Consider the following 16,801-nt stretch of genomic DNA (forward strand, 5'->3'; position numbering starts at 1 on the left):
GAACTGCGTGTGTTAGGCTACTTAATATTGAGGAAAAGCCCCAATCAGATAGGCGAATGTCTGCAGCCGTTTCCGTTTTCAGATGTCTCCGTTTTCCATCATCCACACTGATACGGAGCAGCAGCGTTTCAGAATGAAAACGGCCTCACTAGCGTTTTCGAAACGCTCTGTTTTCGGCGCTCGAGAACTCCGGCGTAGTGTGGACGGTTGGCGTAACCGTAGCAAAACTTATGCGTTTTCAAACTAAAACGCATTAGTGTAAACGGGGCCTCAGACATATCCATTTGAGTTCAAATTATCTTCAATGTTCTGATTACTTTTTTAGTTGTATTATATGTCATTCATTCATTCATTTTCTTTTTGGCATAGTCTCTTTATTATTCTGGGGTCGCCACAGCAAAATGAGCCGCCAACTTATACAGCATATGTTTTATGCAGCTGCAACCCATCTCTGGGAAACATCCATAGACTCATTCACACACATACACTATGGACAATTTAGCCTACCCAATTCACCTATAGTGCATGTCTTTGGACTGTGGGGGAAACCGGAGCACCTGGAGGAAACCCACACAACACGATGGGAACATGCAAACTCCACACAGAAATGACAAGTGACCGAGGCGATGCTTGAACCAACTAACCAACGATTTTATTTATTTAGTTATTATACCATTTGTTGAGTCTCTCCATACAGTTTGATAGAGCGTTTGGACCTGAAAGCTGCTTTGCATGATTTCACACTTAACAAGCAGATATGTCATTTCACTCCAGTGTGTCAATCAGGACACTGGAGCCGGTTTTATTATGAGTTAGAGACTGCAAATTCAAACTGGACTAATCAGCTGTAAAGTGTAAACTAACATGCAGATCTGATGCAGTTAAGCCACTCTCAGTCTCAGGATGTCTTTTGATGTCATAAAATTAAAGAAAAATGAAAAATACTACTACTAGCATTTTCAAATTAATATGAATTTTTAATTTTTTTTTGCCAATATATTTTTTCTATTATTATCATGTTATATATTAACATTTTCAATTAACGTTGATAATAGCTTTAAATTAAAATGCCATTTTTAAAATATAATTTGATTTAATATATAAAGTTTTTAAAAAGTAACCTACATTATTAATCAGTTGATTTGCACTGATGTAATAATAATAATTAAAGTTGCCTTAAAAATTATGATATGTGAATAAATAATTAAATTCATTATATTTCTTAAATAATATTTCTTGATCTTCAACAGAGAAGTGAACCAGAACTACCGACTCTTTTGTCAGAAATGAATCAAACCACCCCTCTAATGTTTTGTGTATGGATGCATGTGTTACAAACAGCTGCAGTACACATGTAATCACATGCGCTCAGGTTGAGTTGGAGTGCATCTATATGACATCATCATTACGCATGCATAATTCTTCAGTTGCCATTTATGCCTGTCTTGTATAAATAGTATAACAAAATATTGGTCAAATGTTGATACTGGCATCTGTGTATCAATAATGTATTTCTGCTGAAAAATCACAGTATTGTACTATATCTACATATGCCCCCAACACTAGAGCATAGATGGATATTCATGTTTGCATATGTTTTCTGACTGTGGTGTAAAGTATCTACATTGAAGATGAGCCATCCCATTTTAGAAATTTACAAAATGTGTATTTATATACATATATTTCAACATTGATGTGGAAATAACTGAGCAATATGGATGAAATAATGTTCGAATGTCATTTAAGATATGATCAATATAACAATGTCATTTTAGTGATGATCACACGCAAGTTTTTGTATTTTGAATGATTAAATGCTTCTCGCAGACGGGTGGGTCAAGTATAAAGATTTACCTATGTGATAAATTTGCATTTTGGTCCCAATGGGAGCATTTATTTTCCAAATATGCTTGTACTAAGATTTGCAAAGCTACTTATACTTTTATCATTTTAATGCATTAAAAACTAAAACTTACATAGTATCAACAAAGATAAATATATGAGATTTCTATTGTTTTTTTTTTATAATCAAGGAGGTGAGAAAAGATGAGCCGAAGTCCAAAGAGGAGTCAAAGGAGCCTAAAGAAGCGAAGGAGGTGAAAGAGGAGAGTACGATACAGCGGCGAGCATCAGGGAATGTAGCAAGCCTGGTGCAGAGGATCAGTACATACGGCATCCCTGCTGGAGGAATCGGCTTACAGCCCCATTCTCAACCGCGTGCCTCAAAAAAGAGTGAGTTTCTTTTTCATTACAGTTTTACTGTTTTATCCTCTTTATGTTAAAAAGATTTTGCTCAGAATGACACGCATACAATTCCCATACCACCTGAAGATATACTACATTTAGGTATACAATAGGTAAATGAATGTTATGCACTTTAGCTGTATGTGCCTTAAAACTAAACGGCCATCGATAAGGGCTATTGATGAAAAATTAATTTTGACAATAAATCGATCACTGATCAGTTGTTAGCATCCCTGCTTATAATAGCTCTAGAGTCTTAAACAGGAGATTAAATCAGAATAGTCTCAACTTGTAAAAAATATTTGCATGTTTTGAGTGTGCTGACCTCAGATTAACTGACTTGTGTTTGGATAAAGGCCATGTGGTCAATCAAATCAGTTGAGCTGATTCAGTGAGGCGGGTACTAGCTTCATGGTTCAAATCTTTAATATAAACATATTTTTATATAGCTGAATTAATCATTAATTTGTTTATTACATTTTTATATCCTTTACCCTTTTATAGGATATAAAAAAATATTGGTATCATTTTATATTATGTTGTCTTCACTATGTACCTATATTAAAATTAATGGTTTGGTGCAGATAGCTTATTTTGTACATGATTTTACGTTGTACTTCTATTTTAAAAATACCTGAAAGTAATATAATTACACTGTTAACCCTTCCCTTACACCCTAACCTACATATATCACCAAACCTGTGCCTAACCCTACCTGTATCCCACTTCAGTAGCACCATAAGTATTTTGCAATACAATATAAACGGTACGTGATCTAAAATGTACTTTAAAATGTACATATCAAGGCATCCTATTAAAAAATGTGACGCACACACAAATCTGCGTTTTGTTTTTAGCCTATCATTGAGTCTATTTATTTACTTATATAAATGTGTGTTAATTTAATGTGTAGATATATTAAATGCGAGACTTACTTTGCTTACCAAACAATTCATTTTGCATTTTAAACCTTAAATAAAAGTAAAAAATATATTATTGTTTTATTTAATGTTTTAAATATTCAGTTAATATACACTCAAAATCATTCTGCATAAATCCACAGAATTCTAAAAAAAAATTTTAAACAAAGCTCTGCTCAGATATAGGAAAAAAGTCTGCACCTTCTGTCTTAAGTTACATTTTGGCACAGAAAGAGAGTCATCTTTGTCCAGTAGTGGGCAGCAGTAGCCCATCTGTTGACTCATAAAGCGTGTTTTCATTTCCTCTTTCTCAGTCTGAGTGAACGGCTGTCTGAGATTTTCAGGGAAGTCCAGTTGATCCTCTCCAGCTGCACAGGAACATTGTCAAGGAACAGTGGTTGTGATGCTATGCTGCATTCAGGGTTTCTATTCAACAAACCATCTAAAATACTGATATGTGGAATGTAGTCTTATTGCCTCTTTACATCAGTTTATCATATTTTAGCCTTCAGAAAATTAGAGTCTAGCTTTTTTCAGGTCTAACCATGGAGAGCTCACTAACAAACAAGTGGTAAATTGAAACATTCAATGGAATTAGATTATGATACAGAATTATTATAATTTTATATATTTACTTTATACAACTCTGTTATGCAATTTTGTTCAATAAAGCCATCATGCCAGTCTTTAGTCATTTATTTATGATGGCTTTCATTTATTTTGTTTTAAAACTATTTTAGCAAACCTATGAAAAATGATTTTATATTTGCTTTCTTAAATTCAGCCATGTTTCTATCCACCTAATTTATGTGCATTATGGATATGTGCATAAAATGGTTGATGGAAATGACAAGATGCATATAAATTTTAAAAATGCGCATAAACATTTTTTAAAAAAAAATAAAATGCCCATTACTAAGTAGGATAAATGTTTCATTCGGTAAAAAAACATGCGCAAAAACTACGATGGGAACACTTTTACCGAACAAATTCCAGTATGCGCATTAAAAAAGTAGTGTGATTTTGTTATAAGAGATAATTTGGTGATGAACATGGACAAACCAGCAGAATGACTGGTTTGTAAAACATCTGAAATGTTGTCTTGGTCATTCTAAAACACATTAACCATTTCAGTGTTAGCATTATTATATTATTAGTGACCTCCAGAACTGTCTCGCGCTTTCATTGCATGTCGGCATCGTCTTCTGAGGTGCAGGTCATTTATTAAAGAAAGAAAAGATTCACGCTGCTTCTTTTACTGCAGCAAATTCCATTTTTACTGTTAATATTTGCTGTGATATAATCAGGAAATGACAATTTTGTTCTCTTTGATTTGTTGGATGAAAACACTGCTTTATTCAGTTGTTGCTAGGTTAAATATAGTTGCTGCCAGAAGTTAATGTAAATGATTTATATTATTCATTAAATGTCCCATTAATTGTATTTTTTTACGTCTACCCCAACCCTAAACCCAACCCTCACAGTAACGTAAAAACAGTTGGTCAGAGTATTATTTATGTTATCTATTAACATATTACCTATTACCCAATAAATTGTATGTTTTAACGTCTACCCATTCACTAACCCTAAACCCAACCTTCACAATACTGTAAAAATCTGAATTATTGTTATACAGTCTCGTACAAAATGCTGCTATATTGATTTGCATATCGCACTTCCGGCCGGCAACATATGCTATATTGATTTTACCGCTTCATTTGAACATTTTATTCCAGTTTTGCACAAAGTTCATTTACATTTTTGGATGGAAACATAGCTAATGCCATTCCTGTTGAAATGAAAACATAGAAGAACACTTATGTTTATTTCTTTAAATGTATAATTAAATATGTTATATGTTATTTATATTATGTATCATTTTTTGCTTATTTGTTCTACCTTATTCTTTCAGAAATTAAAACTCTACAGATTTGGTGCTTTAGAAAAATTGCTTGCTATCAAAAATTGAAAATGTGGCTGAATTTTGTTATTAAAATAAACTAAATTATCTATACTGCTCAGTGAGCAGTCTTTCAGATGAGACATTAAACCGAGGTTCTTACCGAGGTCTTTAAAAAATCCCAGAATGTCCTTTGAAAAAGAGTAGGGGTTTAACAACGGCATCCTGGTCAAATTTACGCACTGGCCTTTATCCATCATGGCCACCTAACCATTCCCGTATCATAATTGGCTTCATCACAGCTGGTGTGAGGTGTGCAGTCTGGCACAATATGTCTGTCGTCGCATCATAGGTGGATACTGCACACTGGTGGTGGATGAGGAGATTTCCCCCAAAAATGTGTAAATCACTTGGAATGTCCAGAAAAATTATTATTATTATCATTATTTACAGAAAAGTTATAAATATCTTTACATTTATTAAAATTTCAGTTCCTTTTGAAAATAATTTCTTGCAGAATTAAAATATTGTTATTATTTTATTTATATAATTTTCTTAATTATATCCTAATTTTTCCACCCATTTTGTGCGTGCTAGTTGAATAATTATACTTATATCCCAGCCAACCTTCAGCTCCAACACCAAGATAATCGTTTCTCAGGTTTAGTTTTTGACAGTTTAATGTGACACACAATATGGAACACCAGTTTTAGAGCAAACAAAGCAAACTATCCTCCTCTTTTCTCTTCAAAGGGCGCATGAATCATCTCAAGGACAGGGTGTGGTGTTTGTATATGTTGTGTGAATGCACAGTTAATAAAGAAACTCTTCCTGATTGTGATAGTTGACTCTCATCGAGCCCTCTACAGGCAGCAGGGGGGAAGCGTTTCCCTGGCACACTGGCATTGTAGGCTGAACATGTCAGGCCAAATCCAGAATGACTTGTTTTGCTTTCATTAAAGAGCTCAAGAAGCGTCAGTGCAAAGTCCTGTTCGAGTATGTGCCTCAGAATGAAGACGAGCTGGAACTGAAGGTTGGAGAAATCATTGAAATCACAGAGGAGGTCAGCTGCTTTTGTCTCTTCTACTTAACCTCTCATAACTGAGCACACTACATGTATTTTGTGTTTAATTATAGAGATTTGTACATGTGCCAAATGGATTTTTACACATGTTGTATAGTGAGATGCAACATTGTGTTTAGTTTTTTATTTCTTGCAAAGTAATTGATATTTGTTTGTAGATTCACTTACTGCTTAAAATGTAGCATGTTTATTTATTTTTATTTTTTGTATGCACTTCTAAAACATTAATTTTTCATGTTTATATTTTTTTTAAATGTGGGTCTCAGTTAGTGGGTTGTGATCCAGAAATCACAGGTCTGTTTTAAAAACTTTTTTTTTTATTTAAATTTAAATGAATGCAGTAGGGCTGCAAGATATTGAAATAATTGGGACATGTCTGCAATATTTTGTTTATCTATGATATTTATTGGGATATGAATGCAATTTCACCAGATGGCTTAAATAGCTCTATTTGGAAAGAAATCATTTACAATGATTCAGGGGATTCTTGTAATTATATGAATCATGTACACAATCCAATAATATTATTATAACAGGGCAACAAAAAACAAGACTTTTATACACTTTTAAACAGTTTTCCAGGTACAGAAATTGAATCATGAAATGTGAAACAACCCTGTCTAGTCTTCATTGTAGTAATTCAGTAAAATTATTCTTCACTAAAGTTACAAATGTACTTTCTTTTGTGCCCAAATGCTTAAACTCACTTTAAAATGCCTTTAAAGCACATACAAATAATAAAGTTTTACTCTGTTATGGTTATACTTTGCTATGATTCCACAAATCTCATGTATTATCAATTGTTGTGCTGATCAACTTTAATCCCAACTCAACATTGCATGTCTTGCAATGTGACTAATTGGACACACACATTGCGATATCGATGGTAAAATGATTATACACTGTAAAAAAAATGCAGGGTTCCACATACTTCCTTCATGTTGTCTCAACAAATTGTTTTTACAAACTTAAGTTGATTGAACATAAAACAATTAAGTTATCTCACAAAAACCATTAAGAATTGTGTTGATTCAACTCATTGTAAACGAGTAGTTTAAACAAGCAGCAAAAATGTGTGTAGACTGTAAAACATGCTGGGTTTGACACAATCATTTTGTTTTGGGACAACAGAATCAAATTAAGTTAACTTATTATTTTTTGAACATAAAGTAATTAAGTTACCCCAACAAAATCTTAAGAATTGTGTTGTTTTAACTCATTTTAAATAAGTAGTTTGAACAAGAAACATTTTTTTTTGGGTGTAACTTAATCTTTTTATGTTCAATCCACTTTAATTTGCAAAAACAATTAAGATAACTTTATCGATTTGTGTTGGGATAACATTAAGAGATTGTGTGGATCCCAGAATGTTTACAGTGTACATTAAACCAGCCCACACTTAATGTAAATTAATTGACAACAAAATATAGGTGAATTATTGACTGCTGCAATTATGAAATCATCTAAATGAAAGTACTGTAACTTGATATTAGAGCTGGGCTGATAAGCTTTGGACTTTTTTTTACTCTATATTGATCTAAGAGCTAGTCACACTGCAGAAATGTGCAACAATGGGAATCTAAACGTGTTATGATATCAAAGATGTACTGAATTTTTAAGCACCAAAAATTTTACATCTGAAAATATGTTATGCCGTTTATTGGACCCTCCAATTTTTGTGGCTTCAGTTGTTGTTGAGGTACTCTTTTAAATCTGGAAGCATTAACTTAGTTAAAATAATTATCGAGATTGCATTTTTGCCATCTCGCCCAGCCCTACTTGATGTTATATATTTTTTCATTTTGGGCCTTTGTATAATAATGTAAAATCATTTTCATCATTTTTTTGTGGAGCAGTTTGTGCATGTAAAATTTTTCTATTATTTTGATTCACTTTTAAATCTGGTTCCTGAAGTGAAACCAGTTGAGAGCCAGTATCTTTGTAAATGAGCATGTGACTGGTCAGTTCCTACATTAGTGCTGACTCTGAGTGTTTTTTTAGGTTGAGGAGGGCTGGTGGAGCGGAAGTATGAATGGGAAGTCTGGACTTTTTCCTTCCAACTTTGTCAAAGAAATCGATTCAACTGAAGACGCAGAGACCAGTGACGTTACTGAAGAGCAAGGTAATCCTGCAATACATTCTCAGGGGCATGTTCTTACAAGAAAACACTCAACAGAAACCTTTTGTATTTTAAAGTATGTTTAAGGGTGTGTGTGTGTGTGTGTGGGTGCTTTATTTTTGTGGTGTTAGAACTAGTCATGACAGTCAGCAGAAGTTTTAGTTTAAGTCATTAAACCAGTGATAAATGTATAATGCAAATTGTATTTCTAATTAAAAAGACACTAATTGTTTTAAGACTGAGGTTTTTTAATAAGTGTGCAAAATCGTAATAATAGAAAAAAAAGACTATTTTACTCTGTTCCAGCTTCTGTTTGAGCATCAGACTGATGATTTATCATTTTAGTTTTGTTTAGTCTTGATCAATTGAACATTTAAAAGAGCATCCTTATGCCTCATTCACACTAGCAGCGACTTTGTAGCTGCCTGTCACTCTGGTTGGCAAATGAAGTTAGTGCTAGTAGGCATTTCCACCTTGGGGTTGCTTGGGTAAGGTTTATGCTAATATTCACAGAGAGCAAATGACTTTACATGCAGCTTCAAGTAAACATTTTTCAGACAAAAATAATACACTTAATATAAATGGAATCAGTTCATAAAATGCCTAATTACAAGGATGATCAAGAAAAAATGTGTTCTCTGTCTATGCGGCTATTTATCTCTCTATCTGAGAGAGGATCACGCGGGTTCTACTGGTCCTCATATTGGCTGCAGCTCTTTCTCTTCATTTGCATAAAGTTGAAGGATCTTAACTTTATTCCGTCTTTCAAGACGCCCACCTTATCTGACCTCTTATAAACAGTCGCTCACTCTTCGTTCAAATGAATGGCGCTTGTCACTTTGCCGCTGTGAGTGGTTAGTGTAAACACAGCTTTATAGACTCTGAAAATGGTGGGTTGTTGTAAACTAACATTGAATCAAATATGGACAAATCCATTGTTGGTTTATATTTTACTTTACATTTTTGGGGGGTTATGGCAACAGATTTAGTTTAAGAATGATTTTTTTTAAATGGTAAATTTTTTTTTATTTATTTATTAGGCTGGCTTGTGTAGCAAGCCAGACTACTGAAATCCTATTTAAACTTATTATTAGGCTGGCTTGTCAAAGCCAGACTACTGTTATCCTTTCTAAACTTATTATTATTATTCTTCTTCTGACTCTAAAAATCAAAATCTATCTCCTCCTTGAACTTTCGAACTATTACCACCAAACTCACACCAGACCTTCAAACTATTCTGACTCGGTATGCTATATCTCCTCAGACTGATTGGACTTTCGGTTTTCCGAAAAACGTCCCGGGACTGTCGGAAAAATCCCATAGACTTAACATTGGACCAAACTTCGTGACCTCGTAACTCTGCGTCAGACTGTCGCACAGAACTCTAACTGGGCTCATTTAACTCAGACTATCAAACTGTCAATGACTGATCACCTTTAAACTTTCTAGCCACGCCCTAGCAACCACTTTTGGACCCTAGAAACTGTCCCATAGACTTCCATTCAAAAGACTCTCATTGACTTAACATGGGATCAAACTTTGTGAGCTCATAAATGCATCAGACTGTCCCACAGACTAATGGCTGAGCTCATTTAACTCCAAATACCAAACTGCCAATAACTGATGAGCTTTTAACTTTCTAGCCACACCCCTAACTACCACATACTGCACCCTAGCAACTGTCCCGTAGACTTCCATTACAAAAGACTCTCATTGACTTAACATGGGATCAAACTTTGTGAGCTCATAACTCTGCATCAGACTGTCATAGAGACTAATGGCTGGGCTCATTTAACTCAGTCTAGCCAGCAGCCAATCACTGATGGTCTTTTAACTTTCTAGCCACACCCCTAACTACCACATACTGCACCCTAGCAACTGTCCTATAGACTGTAATTAGCTGTGCTTTCAAATGCTTATAATTCTAACATGCTAATGACATGCCAATCATGCTAGCAACATGCTACTTATATGCTAATCATGCTAATGACATGCTAACTCATACTGGAAACATGCTAATGACATGCTAGTTTGTACTAGAATCATGCTAGTAACATGCTAATTCATACTAGACTCATGTTAATAACTGGCCTACATGCATATCTTTGCTTAGCAGTGTCCTATTGACTTGGGGGATGGCTCATCTGACTCAGACAACCAATGAGCATCTCAATATGATAATGAAGCTCACAAGCCACGCCCCCAAATTGATTCCATAGACTTCCATTAAAATAGGCCAAGATGCATATCTTTGCATAGCAGTGTCATAGAGACATGGGGGTTGGTTCATTTGACTTAGACAGCCAACCACATTCAAGTGCACTCTGTAACCTCGCCCATAGCAACAAAACAGAGTACCCTAGCAACCATTCATCAACAGCTATATCTCAGCATCAGAACATCGTAGAGACTTGGAGATTGGCTCGTTTGACTCATGCTAGCAAACAGAACTTCCTAAATGCTACACATGCTAGCAGTGATTAGCTACATGCTAATATTGACTAGCCAAGTACTGTAACTTGCTAGAAATGCTTACTAAGTATAAATGTTTTATCAAGCATGTATGTGAGGCTTGCCTAGTAACCAACCAGGGTACCCTAGCAACTGCCTAGCAACCACCCAAATTACCCTAGCAACCGCCTAGCAACCACCTAGCAACGGCCTAGTAATGCCTTAGTAAGGGCCTAGCGACCACTCAGGACACCCTAGCAACCGCCTAGCAACGCCTTAGCAACCACTCAGAATACCTTAGCAACCACCTAGCAACACCTTAGCAACCACCTAGCAACCACTTGGGACACCTTAGCAACCGCCTAGCAACACCTTAGCAACCACCTAGCAACCACTCAGAACACCCTAGCAACTGCCTAGCAACGCCTTAGCAACCACCTAGCAACCACTCAGGACACCCTAGCAACCACCTAGCAATACCTTAGCAACCACTCAGAACACCCTAGCAACCACCTAGCAACGCCTTAGCAACCACTCAGAATACCCTAGCAACCATCTAGCAACCACTTAGGACACCTTAGCAACCACCTAGCAACACCTTAGCAACCACTCAAAACACCCTAGCAACCGCCTAGCAACACCTTAGCAACCACCTAGCAACCACGTAGGACACCCTAGTAACAATCTATCAACACCTTAGCAACCACCTAGCAACACCTTAGCACATGCTAATTCGTGCTAGAATCATGCTAACAACATGCTAATTCATGCTAGAATCATGCTAACAACATGCTAACTTCATGCTAGAATCATGCTAATTCATGCTAAAATCGTGCTAGTAACATGCTAATTCATACTGGAATCATGCTAGTAACATGCTAATTCATGCTAGAATCATGCTAATAACATGCTAATTAATACTGGAATCATGCTAGTAACATGCTAATTCATGCTAGAATCATGCTAATAACATGCTAATTCATACTAGAATCAACCTAATGACATGCTAATTCATACTAGACTCATGCTAGTAACATGCTAATTCATACTGGAATCATGCTAGTATCATGCTAATTCATGCTAGAATCATGCTAATAACATGCTAATTCATACTGGAATCATGCTAGTAACATGCTAGTTCATCCTAGAATCATGCTAGTAACATGCTAATTTATGCTAGAATCATGCTAGTAACATGCAAACTCATGCTAGAATCATGCTAATAACATGCTAACTCATACTAGAATCATGCTAATAACATGCTAATTCACACTAGAATCATGCTAATTCATACTAGAATCATGCTAATAACATGCTAATTCATGCTAGAATCATGCTAGTAACATGCTTATTCATGCTAGAATCATGCTAATAACATGCTAATTTAGACTAGAATCATGCTAGTAACATGCTAATTCATACTAGACTCATGCTAGTGACATGCTAATTCATACTAGAATCATGCTAATAACATGCTAATTCATGCTAGAATCATGCTAATAACATGCTAATTTATACTAGAATCATGCTAGTAACATGCTAATTCATACTAGAATCATGCTAATAACATGCTAATTCATACTAGAATCATGCTAGTAACATGCTAATGCATGCTAGAATCATGCTAATAACATGCTAATTCATGCTAGAATCATGCTAGTAACATGCTAATTCATACTAGAATCATGCTAATAACATGCTAATTCATGCTAGAATCATGCTAATAACATGCTAATTTATACTAGAATCATGCTAATAACATGCTAATTCATGCTAGAATCATGCTAATAACATGCTAATTTATACTAGAATCATGCTAGTAACATGCTAATTCATACTAGACTCATGCTAGTGACATGCTAATTCATACTAGAATCATGCTAGTGACATGCTAGTTCATACTAGAATCTTGCTAATAACATGCTAATTCATGCTAGAATCATGCTAATAACATGCTAATTCATGCTAGAATCATGGTAGTAACATGCTAATTTTACTAGAATCATGCTAATAACACACTAATTCATGCTAGAATTATGCTAGTAACATGCTAAATCGTGCTAGAATCATGCTAATTCATGCTAATAACATGCTAATTTGTACTACACTCATGCTAATAACATGCTAATCCATGCTAGAATCATGCTAATTTATGCTAGAATCATGCTAATAACATGCTACTTATACTTTTTCAAACTGTTTTTAAACTAAATAAACTATTACCAACAGGCTTTGTCAAGCCAGCCTCAAAGTTTGTCTCGACGAACTTTACTGTCTAGTTATATTTTCTTCTTCTGAGACTAAAAATCAAAACTCATCTCCTCCTAGAGCTTTCAAGCTATGACCATCAAACTCGGGTCAGACTTCCGAACTATTCTGACTCGGGTTGCTATGTCTCCTCAGACTGATCCGACTTTCGGTTTTCCGAAAAACGTCCCGGGACCGTCGGAAAAATCCCATAGACGTAACATTGGATCAAACTTTGTGACCTCATAACTCCGCATCAGAATGTCACACAGACTTCTAACTGGGCTCATTTAACTCAGACTATCAAACTGCCAATGACTGATCACCTTTAAACTTTCTGGCCACGCCCTAGCAACCACTTTTGGACCCTAGAAACCGCCCCATAGACTTCCATTGCAAAAAACTCTCATTGACTTTACATTGGATCAAACTTTGTGAGCTCATAACTCTGCATCAGACTATCCTACAGACTAATGGCTGAGCTCATTTAACTCAGTCAAGCCAGCAGCCAATCACTGATGGCCTTTTAACTTTCTAGCCACACCCTAACAACCAGATACTGCACCCTAGCAACTGTCCCATAGACTGCCATTAAAGAGGTTCAGACTGATATTGTCATGCTGCAGTGTGATAGAGACATGGGGGTTGTTTTTAACTGTTCATACTGTCAAGAAGCTTTGATACATCATCAGTCTAAGCTGTCAATCAACTCCATAGCAACAAAACAGACTAACCTAGCAACGATATAGCACCAGCTATATCTCAGCATCAGAACATCGTAGAGAGGCGGGGGTTGGCTTGTTTGAGTCATGCTCGCACACCATCTATCTATCTATCTATCTATCTATCTATCTATCTATCTATCTATCTATCTATCTATCTATCTATCTATCTATCTATCAACTACTTTAATCTATCTATCTATCTATCTATCTATCTATCATCTATCTATCTATCTATCTATCTATCTATCTATCTATCTATCTATCTATCTATCTATCTATCTATAAACTGCTTTAATCTATCTATCTATCTATCTATCTATCTATCTATCTATCTATCTATCTATCTATCTATCTATCTATCTATCTATCTATCTATCTATCTATCTATCTATCTATCAACTACTTTAATCTATCTATCTGTCTGTCTGTCTATCTGTCTATCTATCCATCATGCTAACAACATGCTAATTCATGCTAGAATCATGCTACTTACATGCTAATTCATGCTAGAATCATGCTAGTCATATGCTAATTCATGCTAGAATCATGCTAACAACATGCTAATTCATGCTAAAATCATGCTAGTAACATGCTAATTGATGTTAGAATCATGCTAACAACATGCTAATTCATGCTAGAATCATGCTAGTAACATGCTAATTCATGCTAGAATCATGCTAACAACATGCTAATTCATGCTAGAATCATGCTAGTAACATGCTAATTCATGCTAGAATCATGCTAACAACATGCTAATTCATGCTAGAATCATGCTAGTAACATGCTAATTCATGCTAGAATCATGCTAGTCACATGCTAATTTATACCAGAATCATGCTAACAACATGCTAATTCATGCAAGAATCATGCTAACAACATGCTAATTCATGCTAGAATCATGCTAGTAACATGCTAATTGATGTTAGAATCATGCTAATAACATGCTAATTCATGCTAGAATCATGCTAGTCACATGCTAATGCATACTAGAATCATGCTAACAACATGCTAATTCATGCTAGAATCATGCTAGTCACATGCTAAATCATGCTAGAATCATGCTAGTCACATGCTAATTTATACTAGAATCATGCCAACAACATGCTAATTCATGCAAGAATCATGCTAACAACATGCTAATTCATGCTAGAATCATGCTAGTAACATGCTAATTGATGTTAGAATCATGCTAACAACATGCTAATTCATGCTAGTAACATGCTAATTTATGCTAGAATCATGCTAACAACATGCTAATTCATGCTAGAATCATGCTAGTAACATGCTAATTCATGCTAGAATCATGCTAACAACATGCTAATTCATGCTAGAATCATGCTAGTAACATGCTAATTCATGCTAGAATCATGTTAGCAACATGCTAATTTATGCTAGAATCATGGTAGTAACATGCTAATTCATGCTAGAATCATGCTAACAACATGCTAATTCATGCTAGAATCATGCTAGTAACATGTTAATTCATGCTAAAATCACGCTAGTAACATGCTAATTCATGCTAGAATCATGCTAGTAACATGCTAATTAATGCTAGAATCGTGCTAACAACATGCTAATTTATGCTAGAATCATGCTAGTAACATGCTAATTGATGTTAGAATCATGCTAATAACATGCTAATTCATGCTAGAATCATGCTAGTCACATGCTAATGCATACTAGAATCATGCTAACAACATGCTAATTCATGCTAGAATCATGCTAGTCACATGCTAAATCATGCTAGAATCATGCTAGTCACATGCTAATTTATACTAGAATCATGCCAACAACATGCTAATTCATGCAAGAATCATGCTAACAACATGCTAATTCATGCTAGAATCATGCTAGTAACATGCTAATTGATGTTAGAATCATGCTAACAACATGCTAATTCATGCTAGTAACATGCTAATTTATGCTAGAATCATGCTAACAACATGCTAATTCATGCTAGAATCATGCTAGTAACATGCTAATTCATGCTAGAATCATGCTAACAACATGCTAATTCATGCTAGAATCATGCTAGTAACATGCTAATTCATGCTAGAATCATGTTAGCAACATGCTAATTTATGCTAGAATCATGGTAGTAACATGCTAATTCATGCTAGAATCATGCTAACAACATGCTAATTCATGCTAGAATCATGCTAGTAACATGTTAATTCATGCTAAAATCACGCTAGTAACATGCTAATTCATGCTAGAATCATGCTAGTAACATGCTAATTAATGCTAGAATCGTGCTAACAACATGCTTATTCATGCTAGAATCATGCTAGTAACATGCTAATTCATGCTAGAATCGTGCTAACTACATGCTAATTCATGCTAGAGTCGTGCTAGTCACATGCTAATTCATGCTAGAGTCATGCTAGTCACATGCTAAAATCATGCTAACAACATGCTAATTCATGCTAGAATCATGCTTGTAACATGCTAATTCATGCTAGAATCATGCTAACAACATGCTAATTCATGCTAGAATCATGCTAATTCATGCTAGAATCATGTTAGTAACATGCTAACTCATGTTAGAATCATGCTAACAACATGCTAATTCATGCTAGAATCATGCTAGTAACATGCCAATTCATGCTAGAATCATGCTAACAACATGCTAATTCATGCTAGAATCATGCTAGTAACATGCTAACTCATGTTAGAATCATGCTAACAACATGCTAATTCATGCTAGAATCATGCTAGTAACATGCTAATTCTTGTTAGAATCATGCTAACAACATGCTAATTCATGCTAGAATCATGCTAGTAACATGCTAATTCTTGTTAGAATCATGCTAACAACATGCTAATTCATGCTAGAATCATGCTAGCAACATGCTAATTCATGCTAGAAGCATGCTAACAACATGCTAATTCATGGTAGAATCATGCTAAGAACATGCTAATTCATGCTAGAATCATGCTAACAACATGCTAATTCATGCTAGAATTGTGTTAATTCATGGTAGAATCATGCTAGTAACATGCTATTTCATGTTAAAATCATGCTAGGTACATGCTAATTCATGCTAGAAACATGCTAGTAACATGCTAATTCATGCTAGAATCATGCTAACAACATGCTAATAATGCTAG

General features: G+C 35.1%; 1 protein-coding gene across 4 annotated transcripts in view; it reads left to right on the forward strand.

Moving 5' to 3' along the window:
- The window catches only part of cd2ap (CD2-associated protein), a 117,913-nt gene that overhangs the window by 52,805 nt on the left and 48,307 nt on the right, over positions 1 to 16,801 (forward strand). For all 4 annotated transcript variants that reach the window (NM_001008583.2, XM_009294709.5, XM_005160684.6 and 1 more), the window contains 3 exon segments: positions 2,034 to 2,232; positions 6,027 to 6,127; positions 8,150 to 8,270. In NM_001008583.2, the coding sequence (NP_001008583.2) occupies positions 2,034 to 2,232; positions 6,027 to 6,127; positions 8,150 to 8,270 (421 nt within the window).

The sequence above is a fragment of the Danio rerio genome, chromosome 20 (assembly GCF_049306965.1).
Source record: "Danio rerio strain Tuebingen ecotype United States chromosome 20, GRCz12tu, whole genome shotgun sequence".
NCBI classification, from domain to species: domain Eukaryota; kingdom Metazoa; phylum Chordata; class Actinopteri; order Cypriniformes; family Danionidae; genus Danio; species Danio rerio.